Source organism: Myotis lucifugus, unplaced genomic scaffold (genome assembly GCF_000147115.1).
Source record: "Myotis lucifugus unplaced genomic scaffold, Myoluc2.0 scaffold_45, whole genome shotgun sequence".
Classification (NCBI taxonomy): Eukaryota; Metazoa; Chordata; class Mammalia; order Chiroptera; family Vespertilionidae; genus Myotis; species Myotis lucifugus.
The window spans coordinates 915,380-931,481 of record NW_005871093.1 but is presented as its reverse complement, the minus strand read 5'-3'; the positions used below and the strand labels follow the sequence as shown (position 1 = coordinate 931,481).

The following is a 16,102-nucleotide window of genomic DNA, read 5'->3' as shown; positions in this document are numbered from 1 at the left end:
GCTCAGTGGATAGAGCGTCGGCCTGCGGACTGAAAGGTCCCAGGTTCGATTCCGGTCAAGGGCATGTACCTGGGTTGCGGGCACATCCCCTTTATTCGGTTCCATTGTTAACGGTCGCTTAGGCTTTTATATATAGAGATGTTTTTTAACATCAAAATCACATATAGTTGTGGAGGCTCAAACTAGTGAAGGTTAATTAAATATATAATTTTCCCAATTGTTCTACATTTTGATTCTGAAAAGAAAGCTGGCTTTGCCCATTTCTTATTTAAAAAACATTTAAAAATCATATAAAGTTCATTTTAGAATATATTTTGACGCTTGCAAAATTTAGAAACCTCCTCTCCAAAATCCTTGCATTCTACCCCCAAAGATTACATGGTATACTTGCTCCCTTGTTTTTCTAGAATAAACAATATAACATTGTAATTTAAATGATATCTTAAGTGTTCATATTAACCTGAAAAATATTTGTAAATTTATTTTTCTCGGCTAGAGCCCAGGTACAATCCTTAATCTTTTAATTCATTGAATAAACCTCTAACTTTCTATATTAGATGTTATTAATATTTAATTTTATTTATTGCTATTGTCTTTAAAATTGCTATTTTTAAAGAATGTGCTAGGTTTTTTATCACTGGAATGTTGTATTATAACTGAATTTTGTGGACTTTTATATCGCCATATTGCCAAATTTATACCTCTATTAGTATTCTGTTTTTCCTTGGATTTTCCTGACAAATTTTCCTGAATATCCTGAATATTATATTTCTATCTATTCTAAAAACATTTAGTACATTATTAGAATTCCCACAATTGCTTATACTGTAGTATAAGCAATAACATGAAAGATTAAAAAAATGCTCAGAGAGCATAGGAGGACAATGCAAATAATTATCTTCTACTGTATGATAAATATAAGCCTGAAGGATAAAATGTCATAGGACATATAGTAAATCTCTCACTTCTTTTTCTTTTCTTTTTTTTTTTTTTTAAGCCTACAGCACCCGGTATTCCCAGGTGGTCTCACTTCTTTTTCTTATTCTATCTCCACTAATCATCTCGAAACAGATATGGTGGTAGCAGCAGCAAATATTTTTGTTTTATACTAATACCCATATGAGATGGTCATGAGGAAGGTTGTTTCCTTTATGCTCCGTTGTGTGAACTCAAGTAGACCCATCTTCGTACAAAACTTGATCTCCAGAAAAATATATCCATGGACAAAACAAGTTTAGGTCCACTGAAAACATTTCTTCAAAGAACTAGTTTTAACATTATGCTTGGACTTCCAGGCGGATAGTCATAGCAGCAGCTATATGAAGTGCATGTCCATAAGAACATATTTACAAATTCTAAATATAAATTCTAAACTCATGCCCATTATAAAAGATCCTTTTCTCTAACATAACACACTGCACTAACAGGTATTGCCCTGTGGGAATTGATAATCAAGGAATTGGTGCAAATGCTGATTCACTCTGGCTTACTACTGTTATAAACTGGCCTTTATTTCTGATCCAAGACACTTATGTCTTCTGCCAGTATCCATGAAACTATGGCAGGCTAATTTGTTAACATGCAAGTAAGGTAAATCTCAGATCCTTCACAGTTCTTGTCAAAGGGCTAAATGATAGATTTGTGTTGGTTAATTCTTTCAGGTTCTATAAAATTCCAAAGGTTTTTTTTCATATTTTCCTAAGAAAAAAAACACTTACAGTGTAAATCCTTAAGTATTAAGTATTTTCTAAACATGGCCTGGGATCATCTTTTCTATAAAGTCTGTATAAAGTCATTTTACTTTTTTCCCCTAAAACTATTTTTTCTTTGTAGTTTAAAAAGTTTTGACAAGTGGCCCTGGCCGGGTGGCTCAGTTGGCTGGGCATCATCCTGTACACCAAAAAGTTGTAAGTTTGATTCCTGGTCGGGGGGAGTACAGGAGGCAACTGATCGATGTTTCCTAATCACAATGATGTTTCTCTCTCTCTCCTACCTCCTTTCCTCTCTTAAAAAAATTTTTTTTTTCAATAAAAACATATCCTTGGTTGAGGATTTTTTAAAAATTGAAAAAAAATATTTGACAAGTGGATATATTCCTTTGAATATTAATACTGAGAGGTTCTCTGTATACATTTCTTAGTTGTCTAGTTGAAGTCTTTTTTTATTCACCTCCAGTTTTGAAAATCTGACTATTTCTGTAATTATGTTTTCTGTATATTTTATCTGGAACTCCCCATCTACAGAAATTGGATCTCTGTGATCATTTTCTGAATTCATTAACTGTTGCACTACAGTTATCTGTTTTTAATGAATTTAGGTTTTTAGTTTTGATGTCCATATTTTCTGTATGGCTGGTTTCTGCTGCCTTCAATAATGTGTGATCTTACACGTCCTTGGATCGTGCCACACTTGGACCTAATTGAAGCTTGGTTCTTACAGTAAGATTCTTATAGTTATTTTGTAATAAGAAGAAGTTTAAAAAACTAAACCTTGTAAATTCTCCTTAGCTTTCTTCATACACCATCTCCCCCGTCCCCAACCTTCTGGCCATTTCTACAATTTAAAATCTTGCTATGATGACTTTAAAAAAAAAAAGAGAAAAATAGCTGATTATAACTGTGTGTTCAACCTGAATGGACTGTATATTAATGATGTAGCTGCCTGTCTCATTTACAATAGAAATATATCTTATTTTAAAGAATATGAAAAGGGATTACAAGACAATACATACCTTAATATTAAGTATCTAATAAGATTAAGCAAAAAGAAAAAAAGGGGAAAATAAACCAGTCTTAGCAAATGATAGTATCTGTTGAACAGAAAAGCATTACATTTCAATAATGCAGTGTTATGTAAATGAAATTTTAGCCAAATTCCCCTTTTGGAATGAAAAAAATTCTTTTTAAGTCTAAGTGCAGGTCAAGTACTTCCTTATTGATAAAGATAAAATGGCTGAAAAATTTTAACATAATTCTGAAAATATGTATTTCATTTTCTAGACTTGACCCATATGCAGAAAAGGCTGCTCACCACTGGCATACCATAGGGTTGGAGAAAACAGGAATAAAGTTAAAAAAAAAAAAAAAAAAGATGTAGGCAGGAATGGTTCAGTGTTCTGAAACTCACACATTTGAAGAATAATATTGTGGGGGTGCCGTAGGAAGAATTATCAATGAATGGCAATGAGGCAGTTCCAAACAGATAAGGCTGTATTTTCATAATGAGTAGATCATAAGAATAAGAAGCCTAGGAAGTTTAGTTGGTGAGCATAACATTAACTTCAGATTTTTAAGCAGTTTTGATAAATTGAGTACCTCTCAGAGGGCACTTGCACTGTGATATATTTCATTATATCACAGGAACTATCCCAAGTTGTACTCAAATTCTCTCAAGAAATTTATAATTATAATAGATATAGAGGCAGAGCTGCCTCAAACTGAGTGTCAAACTGCAGTGGGAAGGCCAGAGAGGGTTGGGGGGCAGAAGGGAGGGGAGTAAGAGATCAACTGAAGGACTTGTATGCATGCATATAAGCATAACTAATGGACATAAGACACTGGGGAGTAAGGGAGGGCAGGGGATTGTCAAGGGCGGGGGGTGGGGGAAGGACACATATGTAATACCCTTTGGAAAAAAAATAATAGAAATAAAAAATAAAAAAAAAAGAAATTTATAATTAAATGATTTGAAGCTAGTTAGATAAGGTTGCTTCATTCAGGTGTAAAACTGTTTTATTTATTTGAAACATTAACTTGCAGCCAAAGACTAGACGGGCTTCCCCAGGGACATTCAGTTTAACAAACATCTGTTCACTATCAGGTATGTGCCAGGTACCATGCTAGATGCTGAGCACACATGCATACGACTTGGCCACTTCAACATAAAACAGTGCTGGTGTAGAAATGAAAACTAGGTTGTACAGTGGTTCTTCAACAAGGAGGACTCTGAGGCCATATTCAGGTCTCTAATATCAATTAGTGGTGCCTTGAAAACAATTAAGTATGGCAGTATCTGTACCTGTTAATTACCTCTTTACTTCAGTATATTGAGTCAAAAGTCAACTAAATTATTACAGAAAAAGGGAACATTACACTTCTGAGCAAAAGAAAAAGAAACAAACCTGAGCTCAGCAGTTTTTAAAAATATAGTGCTATGTGCTATGTGTACTATATAGTATATATGCCAATACAGTATATAGAGCAAGTAAATATTTCATATGGGCTGAAGAATAAATAACTACAAAACTTTAGTTTTTACTTCTGATAAAAGTGAAAGTTGTATATCACATGATATCTGAATTTTTCATATTAAAGAAGTCTATCATTACTTCTAACTCAAAATGTAAATGATATCTTGCTTGCTTTATTTAACTCTCACTATTTGCTTGCAAACACTTTCAGGGTGGAAACAGAAGCCTGTTTGTTTATTTTCAGTGTAAGTGCACACCAAAAAAAAACCAAGAAAGAAAGCTTATTTTCTCCTGTACTAACTGAATTCAATATTTAAAAAATATTTTGACAAGAGCTAATTCTAAGTTTAATGGGTGAGGTATGTTACAAACACATTAATCACTATTTACAAAATGAGCCCCTTTATAGGTGGTCTTACGAATTATTGTAACTGAAATTATCGGTTAGAAATTACAGGTTAAAGAAACACACAAGTACTAGTTCTGACACCGGCAGAACCTAGCTGTTAACCTTGGACAAGTGACTTATCCTCTCTGGCTCTCAACTTTCCCATCTATAAAATAAAAGGACTAAAATCAGATAATTGCTAAGGTCCCTTTCAACATCTAAATTCTAGCTTTCCCTTCTCTACTTTAGCAAGGAGAGGAAAATTTAAAATCAAAATACAAAAAACAAAAACAAAAATACCCTAAAATGGTTGCTACTGGTCTAACAATTATTACTTACGAGCTCAAGGTCTACTAACTATGGTAGTTTATACTGTTTACAAGGTACAGTTAGGAAGGCTTAGTACTAAAGTATACTATAAAAGTGTCTTGGATGACACACTTTCCACGTAAAGATGATCTAAATGCCACTGAGTTGCAGTGGAAAAGTACTAGCCTGGGAGTCAGGTTTTCACTTTATTCAGTGTCATTTCTGAGGTAACTTAATATCTCTGGGTCTTGATTTTCTCAGGTATAAAATGACAAAGTTGCACTAAATTATCTCGAAGACCCTTCCTCAAACCAAAACTCTGTTTCTAAGTAGTCATTCTCAACCTACCCTTTTGTAATGCATTGCTTCCAAAAACATCTTGGTCTGCTTATAGATTTCTTGGCCTGTCTTGTGGAAGGTCTTGAGAAATTCTATGAACTCTTTAGACACTCTATCCGTTTCAATGCTGGTTTGCCGGTTTATGGAAGGACTGGGAGCTTTTGCTTCCTGAATTTCTGCTGGGAAAATTAAAAATAAGTTTCATTACACAGAAGAGCCATGCATGGAATTACTTAAAGTATCTAATTTAAGATTATTTAAATGACGCTTAATCAAAGTTAAACTTGACTTTAAATTATTTTATGTTTAAATATTTGGGCAACTTCCCTTAAAGTAAGCTAAATTTATTTTATGAGTAAAAATACAAATAGAAAAAAACCTATATGATGTAAAAGATATCCCTATTCCAACAAAAGTTGCTTTATTTATATTTTTTTGGCCAAAATATATCATGCTTTGATCTATATATTTAATCATTAAAACTAAAATGGCACCACTGTCTTGAACAACTTTCTCAAAGGTTTGCATGAGTTTATAAAACTAATTAAGTGAAATAATCAGAAGTAGAAAAATTTAGATGACTTATAAAATATTAGACAACCTTTCCAAATCCATTTTACTTGCCAAAAAGGCAAAAGGCTAATTTGTTTATGTGGAGATTAACAATTATTTATCCAACATTCGGTTTTCAAGTCAGACTGCTCAAAGTAAAAGACTGCATTTAAGTAGCATAATGATCATGACAGAGCATACAGCTAAGAGGCAAGGGAAGCAAATAAAACACTGTCCAATGAATTGGCCACATACTCTTTTTCTCTTCAATAAATACACTAAAGCCCTAGCTGGTATGGCTCAGCGGATAGAGCGTCGGCCTGCAAACTAAAAGTTCGATTCCGATCAAGGGCATATGCCCAAGTTGTGGGCATAATCCCCAGTGGGGGACTTGCAGGAGGCAGCCAATCCATGATTCTCTCTCATCATGGATGTTTCTATTTCTCTCTCCCTCTTCCTTCCTCTCTGAAGTCAATAAAAATGTATTTTTAAAAAAACACCACAAAAGTATTAAATAAATAAATACATATATACATACATACACTAAAAGGAAAATGGGACAGTCATGGAACAGAGGTAAGGGAGATGTAAGAGTAAGCACTCTCAGAAAGTATGAACTATCACTTGGTCTCCTATCACATTCTAAACCTCCTACTTTTGAACTGTGCTCTCTAATTCAATACCTATAAGGAATTAGGTACCTTATACATCCATACTTTCCTTTTAACACAAAAAGAAAGATAATTAAGAAAAAAATAATCTTTTTAAGGTATTAAAAATCAACCTATTACATGTTTTCTTAGAGTAATTTCTTATACTCTTATTTTTTGAACTTTAGTACCTAATATACATTTTAATGAAGTTGAAATAAAGTTTTTAAAAATATATTTTTTTATTGATTTGAGAGAAAAAGGGAAAGGGAGAGACATAGAAACATCAATGATCAAAGAGAATCATTGATAAGCTGCCTCCTACATGCCCCCTACTGGGAATTGAGCCTGCAACCCGGGCATGTGCCTTTGACTGGAATAAAACCTGGGACCTTTCAGTCCGCAGGCCGACACTCAATCCACTAAGCCAAACTGGTTAGGACAAAATAAAGTTTTAATAAAGGCATTATTTCTATTAGATTGCCTGGTTTATTCAAGTGAAACAAACACATATAGATTACCTAAAAATATACACTATTACCTGTAACAAATTAATCACTCCACATCTCACTTATTACATAACTGGTTATTAAATGTGTTACTTAATTACTTGACTTATGCTCTAATTAAAGTAAAAACACCTCCCCCCAAACTGTACTATTAAGTAGTTAGCAGAAGAAAACTGCACTTCATAGTTATCTTCCCAAAACAAGTATTTGCCTAGTTTTTAAATTATCAGGTGCTAACTATGATTCAAAATGTAGAAGCCATTAAAGAATTCAATCACATTAAAAGAAAAATAAAGGAAAAAAGCACACAAAAAATACTGTATATGTGACTAGAAACACATCAGTCAGAAGTTGGACAACAAACTGGGAAAAAATGTTTGTATGTTACAGCACAAAGGGCTACTCTCCCTAATGTAAAAGGACTCCTATAAAGAAGAAAAAGCCGAAACCGGTCGGCTTGCGGACTGAAAGGTCCCGGGTTCGATTCCGGTCAAGGGCATGTACCTGGGTTACGGGCACATCCCCAGTAGGAGATGTGCAGGAGGCAGCTGATCGATGTTCCTCTCTCATCGATGTTTCTAACTCTCTATCTCTCTCCCTTTCTCTCTGTAGAAAATCAATAAAATATATTTAAAAAAAAAAAAAAAAGATTGTTGCTAAAAAAAAAAAAAAAAAGAAGAAAAAAAAAATTGAACAGTTTAATATGAAATGGGTAAAGAATACTAACAATTCACAAAAAGGAAACATAAATGGATCTTAAACAGGAAATATGTTCAATCTCACTCCTGTTAACAAATATGCAAATTAATACTACTATGAGATGCCATTTAAAAAAGTAATAAATAGACAAAAATTTGAAGTTTGATGTTGATGAGGATATGGGGGAAGGCACTCATGAAGGTGGGAATGTAAAATGATATAACTGCAATGAAGTGCAATTTGGTAATAATCATGAAAATTAAAAATACATTTATCCTATGACCAAACAATTCCATTTTTCAGAAATTTTCTGATACAATTGCGTATGTACAAAATAAAGTATGTATAAGGCTACTCATGTTAGCACAATACTGCAACTGTACAAAATGGTGACTTAAGGGATTACATAAATTATTATTTAATCCACAAAATGGAATATTGTGTAATTTTAAAACAAATAGCCTTTATGTAGTGATAAAAGGAAGACGTTCTTAAATGTATTGCTAAGTTTATTTATTTAAAATATATCTTTATTGATTTCAGAGAGGGAGAGGGAGAGATAGAAACATCAATGATGAGAGGGAATCATTGATTGGCTGCCTCCTGCATGCCCCCTACTGGGGATTGAGTCCACAACCTTAGCATGTGCCCTTGACCAGAAATGAACCCAGGACCCTTCAGTCCACAGGTCGACGCTCTATCCATTGAGCCAAACCTGCTAGGGCTGTATTGCTACGTTTAAAAATGAGGATATATGTAGTGCTATCTTTTATGTAAAATAGGGAAAACCGAAACCGGTTTGGCTCAGTGGATAGAGCGTCAGCCTGCGGACTGAAGGGTCCCGGGTTCGATTCCGGTCAAGGGCATGTACATGGGTTGCGGGCACATCCCCAGTAGGAGATGTGCAGGAGGCAGCTGATCGATGTTTCTCTCTCATCGATGTTTCTAACTCTCTATCTCTCTCCCTTCCTCTCTGTAAAAAATCAATAAAATATATTTTAAAAAAATAAAATAAAATAGGGAAGTTGGGATAAAGATATATGTATTTATAAATGAAAACAAAAGAAACTGAGAATCACACGTTCATTTAGTGGTCATGTATACTAGTCTTTTAAAAAAAATAAAAAAAAACATGTATTTTTATTGATTTCAGAGAGGAAAGGAGAGGGAGAATGAGACAGAAACATCAATGATGAGAGAGAATCATTCATTGGCTGCCTCCTGCATGGCCCACGCTGGGGATTAAGCCTGCAACCTGGGCATGTGCCCTGACTGGGAATTAAACCGCGACCTCCTGGTTCATAGGTTGACGCCCAACCACTGAACCATACCGGCCAGGCACTAGTCTTCTTTAATCTGGAAATGCTCCCAACCTGCCTTTGTTTTTCAAGACATTCACAATTTAGAAACATACAGGCCAGTTATTTCATTGAATGCCCCTCAGTTCTGGTTTCTCTGCTGTTTCCTCATGACTGCATTCAAGTTATAAATTTTCAGCTTATGCTGTGCTCTTTTCAAAGTATCATTATCTGGAAGCACATAATGTCTACCTTCCCCCTAGTTACATAGTTACCATTTCTCTATTTGTAATTAATAAATAAGTTATGGGAGTTCATTTGAGACCAGTTCTTAACTTGTTCCTCAGTAAACTCCCTCCTCTCAACCCAGATGATGAAACTTGCCTGAATCAATCCTTACTATGACAACTGTGAAATAGTGATTTTTCTATCTCCATCATCCTTTTCATATTGATTAGTTAACATTCTTTGGTAAAGAAGAACTTTCTCTTCTCCTTTAATTATTTATCTATTTTATTAGTTGGCGGGACTAATGGATTATTATTTTATTCAATAAGTTACACTCCATTGATTGTCCTTATTTATTCTGATACTCCAGTTTGGCCAGTGGGAACCCATTCAAGCTCGTTTCTGGGTCTTTGCCATGTCCCCAACATTTTTGGGGGTCCTCTTTCCCAGTTCCAGCCCTGGAATCAGTCATTTCTCCAAGGAACCATAGTTCAGTTTAGTGAAGAACAGTATTAGAATCTAATAACTAGGTGGAAGACTAGTATTTTAATTCTAGGAGCATAACTTTTAGATTCATTTGTAAATTGTTTGCAAGTTTTTACTTAGTGTGACAACATCTATTTGAGCTCTTAAAAAGTGGGAATTTTTAAATGTATGAGCAAGTATTTCCACTTGGCCAACCCACTATAAATTACTCTGTAAGCTTTAGCTCACTCAAGCTTACTTTGGAGATTAGAAAACTATATGTAAACTCTCTAAGTTTTTACAGTCAACCATCTCATGCTTGTTAAAATAGTCTTCAAATCTTTAGAAGGTTATTTGTGTTCTGTTTATTACCAAGCTGCCCTGGCTTAACAGCTTTCTTTTGTGCTACCAAAGAAGTAAAATATCAAGAGCAAGGGCATCATGTATTAATGAAGTAAAATAAAGGACACAAAACACAAAAGGTCTATCTTAGTTTAGACTCAATAAATTAAAACACATTTAGAATAGGTTAACCTCACCTACATGCAAAGGCCAAACAATCAGTCTAAAATGCTAAGTCCATCTAGCAAAGTTACATAAGTTTGTGGAAAAAAAAGATCCAACAGTATCCTCTTTACACACATTAATTTTTTCAATACTTTGAGGTCTTTTCCCCCATATGCTTTCTATAAACAAACAATAAAAATAACTAAAGATAAAAAATCAAAGTAAAAACGTATCATTCTAAAAGAAAAAATAATAAAAAATATTCCGTATAAAGGTTTTCTTTTTTAATTTACTTTTTGTTAATCCTCACCTGAGAATATTTTTCCACTGATTTTTAGAGAGAGTGGAAGGGAGCAGGAGAGATAGAGAGAAACATCAATGTGAGAGAGAGACATTGATTGGTTGCCTCCTGCATGCGCCCTGACTAGGGCAGGGGATTGAGCCTGCAACTGAGACACATGCCCTTGACCAGAATCAAATCTGGGACCCTTCAGTCCAAGGGCCGACACTCTATCCATTGAGCCAAACTGGCGAGGGCCATGTAAAGGTTTTTAAATAAAAATAACTTGGAATTGTTTCTTTTAAAGTACCAATCTTCTTTCTATACTATGATGCACATTGTCAGAAGCTCTTAGAACATTTTTCTAAAACTGTCAAAGATGGTCAGTGAATGCACATGATTATTATGCACTTCAGTAATAGAAACCTCATCAAATGTCTATACATATAGGTAAAGATATAGATAAACACACACACACACACACACACACACACGCACGCACGCGCACACACACGAATTCAAGGAAAAACACTAAGCCAGGAGTTAGGAGACCTGAGCTCTAATACATCAACTCATATAACTTTGGGTAAATTAGATAACTTTTATGAGCTTCATGTCATTTGTAAAATGAGGCAGGTTAGAGTTAATAGTTTTATAATTTCTGTACTATTTCATCTGCTGTCATATGCCATTTCATCATCTATCATCCTATACCAGTGATGGTGAACCTTTTGAGCTCGGCGTGTCAGCATTTTAAAAAACCCTAACTTAACTCTGGTGCCGTGTCACATATAGAAATTTTTTGATATTTGCAACCATAGTAAAACAAAGATGTATATTTTTAATATTTATTTTATATATTTAAATGCCATTTAACAAAGAAAAATCAACCAAAAAAATGAGTTCGCGTGTCACCTCTGACATGCGTGTCATAGGCTTGCCATCACTGTCCTATATAATAAAAAGGTCATATGCAAATTGACCCTACCAGAACGACCACTCGACCAGTCACTATGAGGCGCACTGACCACCTCTCGGTCCCTTTCCCTGGCCAGCAGTCTCCAATCACCCAATGGCGAACGGGGAGCCAGGGGTGGGTGGCGGGTGACGCAGGTGGCACCAGGCCAAGGCCCCCACCCCACCAGTTGCCTCACATACAGAGGGCAACCTGCTGCGGGGGCGAGGCTGGCGAGCGGGCGGAATGGCCGACCTCTCAGTTCCTCCCCCTGGCCGGCAGGCTCCGATCACCCAATGGCGAATGGGGAACTGTGGGTGGGTGGCGGCGGGAGGCAGGACCAGCTGTAGGCAGCCGGGGAAGATGGCCCTAGTCATAGGCCAGGCCTAGGGACCATACCCATGCACGAATTTCGTGTGCCGGACCTCTAGTAAATTCATAAGATTAGTGAGACTTTTCCCAAAGCAGGAAACAGAATTTAAGCTAACTAGGAAGGAATGACTTTGATCAATGCCCTTGAGCTCTCTACTAGCAGAGATTATTCTCTCAGAAAAACATTTATTGGTTTTAAATTAATTAACACTTACTGTATACTTACAATGTATGTCAGGTACTGTGCTAAACTCTTTATGCACATCAACTTATTTAACCTAAAGACATGCCTATGGTAAGTATTACTGTCCTTCAGAACAGACAGGCTTAAAGAGATTAGCTTGCTCTGAGTCACACAGCCAGTAAACCACAAAGCTGAGACTCAAACCAGGATGACTCCAAAGCTTATGTTTTTAACCACCTTACTATACTATCTCCTAATAAATAAATCATGAGCCAAATATATTTTTAATTTAATCTCCAGCGGGTATTGACTATTCTCCAAATTAATCATGTGAACTAAAAGATTATTTAAAGATTTGTTTTTCTGCTTATAAGCAACCTTTCCTTTAATAAAACTAAACAAGAGTCATTAAATCCAAGACCAGCAAAGATCTTAAGGAGTGATGTTATTCATTCCCCTGCCTTTAGGCAGGCCAAAAACCTCATCCCAAATACCGCAAGTTGAGGGGCTGGGAATGAGACGGGGCTCCCAAGAAAAGAACTCTTCTGACTGCATCAGTGTTAGTTCCCATGCTTCCTCACTATTCCAAATTTACTGCACAACGGTTACCAATATAAATGTTCAGAGACCAAGTCCTAACAGCAGACATTCTCTCTTGCTTCCTGCTAGACTGCTCACTGGTAGAACAAGTGTGACTTTAGCGATAATCCTGTTGCTGGTTTATGGCATTTTAAGAAGTAGGATGAATAAGGTCAAGTACATACACATCCACACACTAGAAAATGCATACTATGGGTTATGTTCACCAATCTAAAAGCCCAAAGTGAGTCTTTTTGTATATGTTCTCCATATATTTCCTCAATACTGTCTCTCAGATAAGCTCTCAGAAAACTTCCTTTTTAGATGACTTCAAGCCTAGAAACAGCCATTTCTGATAAGACATGAATGGTAGGGACAACACGTAAAGGAGAATAAACCAGGATCCAAAAATTAAAGGCACAAAAAAATAGAACATCCAAAAAAGACAGCCATTTAGATGGGCATGAATTTTATAAAGAAAGCTATATATTTCATTTCTCTTTAAACAAGCTTCTCTAAAAAAAAACCAACCAAAGAGATTTTTTGTTTCATATATTGCCTGACCCTCAAACCCAATTTCATATGTCACCTGACCCTCAAATCTGAGTTCATGGTCTCTAAAAGCTTTTACAGAAATTAAAAGTCTGAGCCTACATGTATGTGGATCTACTCTGTACTTCATTTGGGCACAGAAGAAAAAAAGAAAATCAGAAAATTACCTTTCTTTGATCCAACCCTGGATGAAGCACTGAAGAACTTCTTCACTGTGGTAACCTTGCGAGTCTTCTCATTGGTTTTCTTTTCTTCAAACTTGGAAAATGTGAGGGACTGAGCCCCTTGGCTGGTCTGACTGCTGGCAAAGGCCTCTTCCTCCTCCCGCTGTAGTCTGTAATTCAAGAGAGGATTAATGACCCAGATATTCTCCAAGTTTTCCTTGTATCTAAAGGTTATTACTCAATGAATTGAGGAGGATCTAAAGTTTTTAGAACTAGAGGCCAAATGTACCAAATAATAGGTCTGTAGTTTCTGACATGAAACTATCCTACATGCAACTATAGATTTTAAAAGAGACTTTCTCCACAGATCATGTTCATTCAGCAACTGTACGAGGGTTACATAAAAGAAAGTCCAGTCCTTTTCCCTAATAAGCTCAAGGTCAAAAAGAAGAAAAAGATAAGTAAATAATTACAATATAATGTAACAGCTCCTATAGTAGAGAGTAAAACACAAGTGCTATGAGAATACAGGAAAGAACAACTAAATCTGCTAGAGGAGTCCAAGAAGGTTTCACAATGGTGACATTTAGGTATGTCTTAAAGGATGAATAAGATTCCACCAAGTCAAAGGCATTCTGGGAAGAAGGAGCTACAAATGTGAAGGCATAAGGTTCTTGTTACAAACCAAGTCCAGTGTAGTCAGAGTACCAATGGTGTGATGAATATGAGGCTTATTTGTGTATAGGCACCAGATGGTAAGAAACCTTGGCTGCGGACCCACTATCATCCTGGATTTCACTATGTGGTGGGAAACCAAAAAGACTGTAAATCCAGTAAGTTACCATGATCAGATCTGTACTTAGAAAGATAATACAGGCAGTTGTGTGACAACAGGAGGGGCAGAGAGACTAGAGACAGGGACAATAATTAAGAATATATTACACATATTTAAGTGAGAGAAAATAGGACCTAGAAAACAGGAGAGGGTGAAATTAAAAAGACTTCTCTAAGCTCAAAAAAGTAGAACTTGCACAACTAGTTGTAGATAGTGTGAGAGGTGAAGGAGAAATTAAGAATACGCCAATGTTTTTTAACCAACTGAATTAATGGTAATGTCATTAACTGATTCAGAAAGAGGTTAGGAAAAAATGTTGAAAATGGGGATTAGAGTAAATAAAAGCACTAATTTTGGCCTTAGAACTGCTGAATTTGAGGTATTTATAATAAATCTCAAAAGCTATCTATAGAACAATGGTTCTCAAAGTGTGATTCCTCAGATAATAGCATCAGCATCACTTAGGAACTTGTCATAATGCAAATTTTCAGGCCTCACTCCCAACCTAATAAATTCAGAGACTCTGGGAATAGGTCCAGCAATCATTGTTTTTACAAGATTTCCATCCAGGTGATTCTCATGCCTGTAGGAAACCTCAAGCAAGATTACAATTGAAAGGAGTAAGAAATAGCAACAAAATGACAGGGAGAGGTGGTTAATCTGAGAATGGAATACAGATACATCTTTCTCTGAAACAAAATAGAAGGTAATATAGATATTAGTACATTTGGCAGTGAAGAGGGGAGAAAGCTAAGAGCATTCATGTTTAGTATCCTCTACTTCGTCCTGAAATAGATCAGCTACTGAGAATATCAGGAATGCAGTGAGAAACCTGAAGGAATAGTTAATGTTCTATATATATTTTTTCTCTCTTTGATTGACCATGGAGTCACCAAAAGTGGTGAGTGTACTATTTAATTCTGTGCATTCACAGATGTTAGAAAAGTGGTCACTCAAATGTGGCTAATTAGATATAAAACTAGCAAAAGTGGTCAGAGTTCAGCTTGACTTTCTTTTACTGAGAAGTTTCAGTTTCAAGGATGCTCTGGCAAAGGGTTAACATTATTTGTGATGGGGAAAAACAATGCTTGATGAGAGCCATGTGCCAAGTCCTGTGCTAAGGACATCATAAATGTTACCTCATTTAGCCTCCACCATGAAGTATGTTTACCTCCATTCTTCTACTCCCAAATGTTATTGTCTGTATTAGGAAACACACACACCTCAAACACAAAATACTTAAATGGTAAGACAAAATGAAGGCACTGAAAGCTATTCATTAAATGTTGACTGAGAAGAAGAGGGGCATTTTTTTCACTTAATATTAGGCTGACCTGCTGATAGCCCAAGACAGAAGAGAAAAAATTTATTCTGACAATAACAGTACTATGTATCCAGTTATATCACTGTAAAACCACCCCTAGTTAAGTCTTTTTACCGCTCTGCCAGTTCCCAATCCTCCTGAATCTGCTTCTGCCTGGCTTTGTGGTACTCCTCCCTCCAGCATTTGGAACAGAAACCCTGCCAAGCAGGGTTGCCGTAGTAACCACATCCTTTCTTGCAAAGGAGCTCTGATTGATCCACGTGAATTCCTCGGCGTTCAGACTTAAGGCTCATTTTCTTCCTGTTAATCAAATAACAAACAAGAAAGTGTTGTTGAAAATGAATTATTCTATCAGCACAGCAATTAATACCCCAAAAATGATTCCATATCTTCAAGTTATAGGGGAGGGAAGAAGAGAAGGAAGAAAAGGGAGAGGAGGAGGTAGGGAAGGAGAAAGGGAGGGAAAAAGGACAGTTTAAATAAAGCAAATTCTTGACATAGTCATATTAAAGAAAAGACTTCTTATTCCCTGCCCAGTTACATAATGAACACCTTAAGAAAGGACTAATGTTATATTAAAGACCTAACAGTAAAACATAAAATTATAAAACTCCTAGAAAAAAACATAGGGGGAAAACTTCATGACATTGAATTTGGCAACAATTTCTTGGATATTACACCAAAAGCACAAGTAACAAAACAGACAAATGGGACTACAGCAAAC

General features: G+C 35.8%; 1 protein-coding gene across 1 annotated transcript in view; it reads right to left on the bottom strand.

The window, feature by feature from the left end:
* The window catches only part of RABGEF1 (RAB guanine nucleotide exchange factor 1), a 32,272-nt gene that overhangs the window by 15,889 nt on the left and 281 nt on the right, over positions 1 to 16,102 (bottom strand). Inside the window, exons 2-5 of the mRNA XM_023753411.1 lie at positions 15,493 to 15,678; positions 13,223 to 13,389; positions 5,235 to 5,404; positions 2,732 to 2,746 (exon numbers count right to left, since the gene is read on the bottom strand). Coding sequence (XP_023609179.1) covers positions 2,732 to 2,746; positions 5,235 to 5,404; positions 13,223 to 13,389; positions 15,493 to 15,678 — 538 coding nt within the window. The remainder of the gene's footprint in view (positions 1 to 2,731; positions 2,747 to 5,234; positions 5,405 to 13,222; positions 13,390 to 15,492; positions 15,679 to 16,102) is intronic.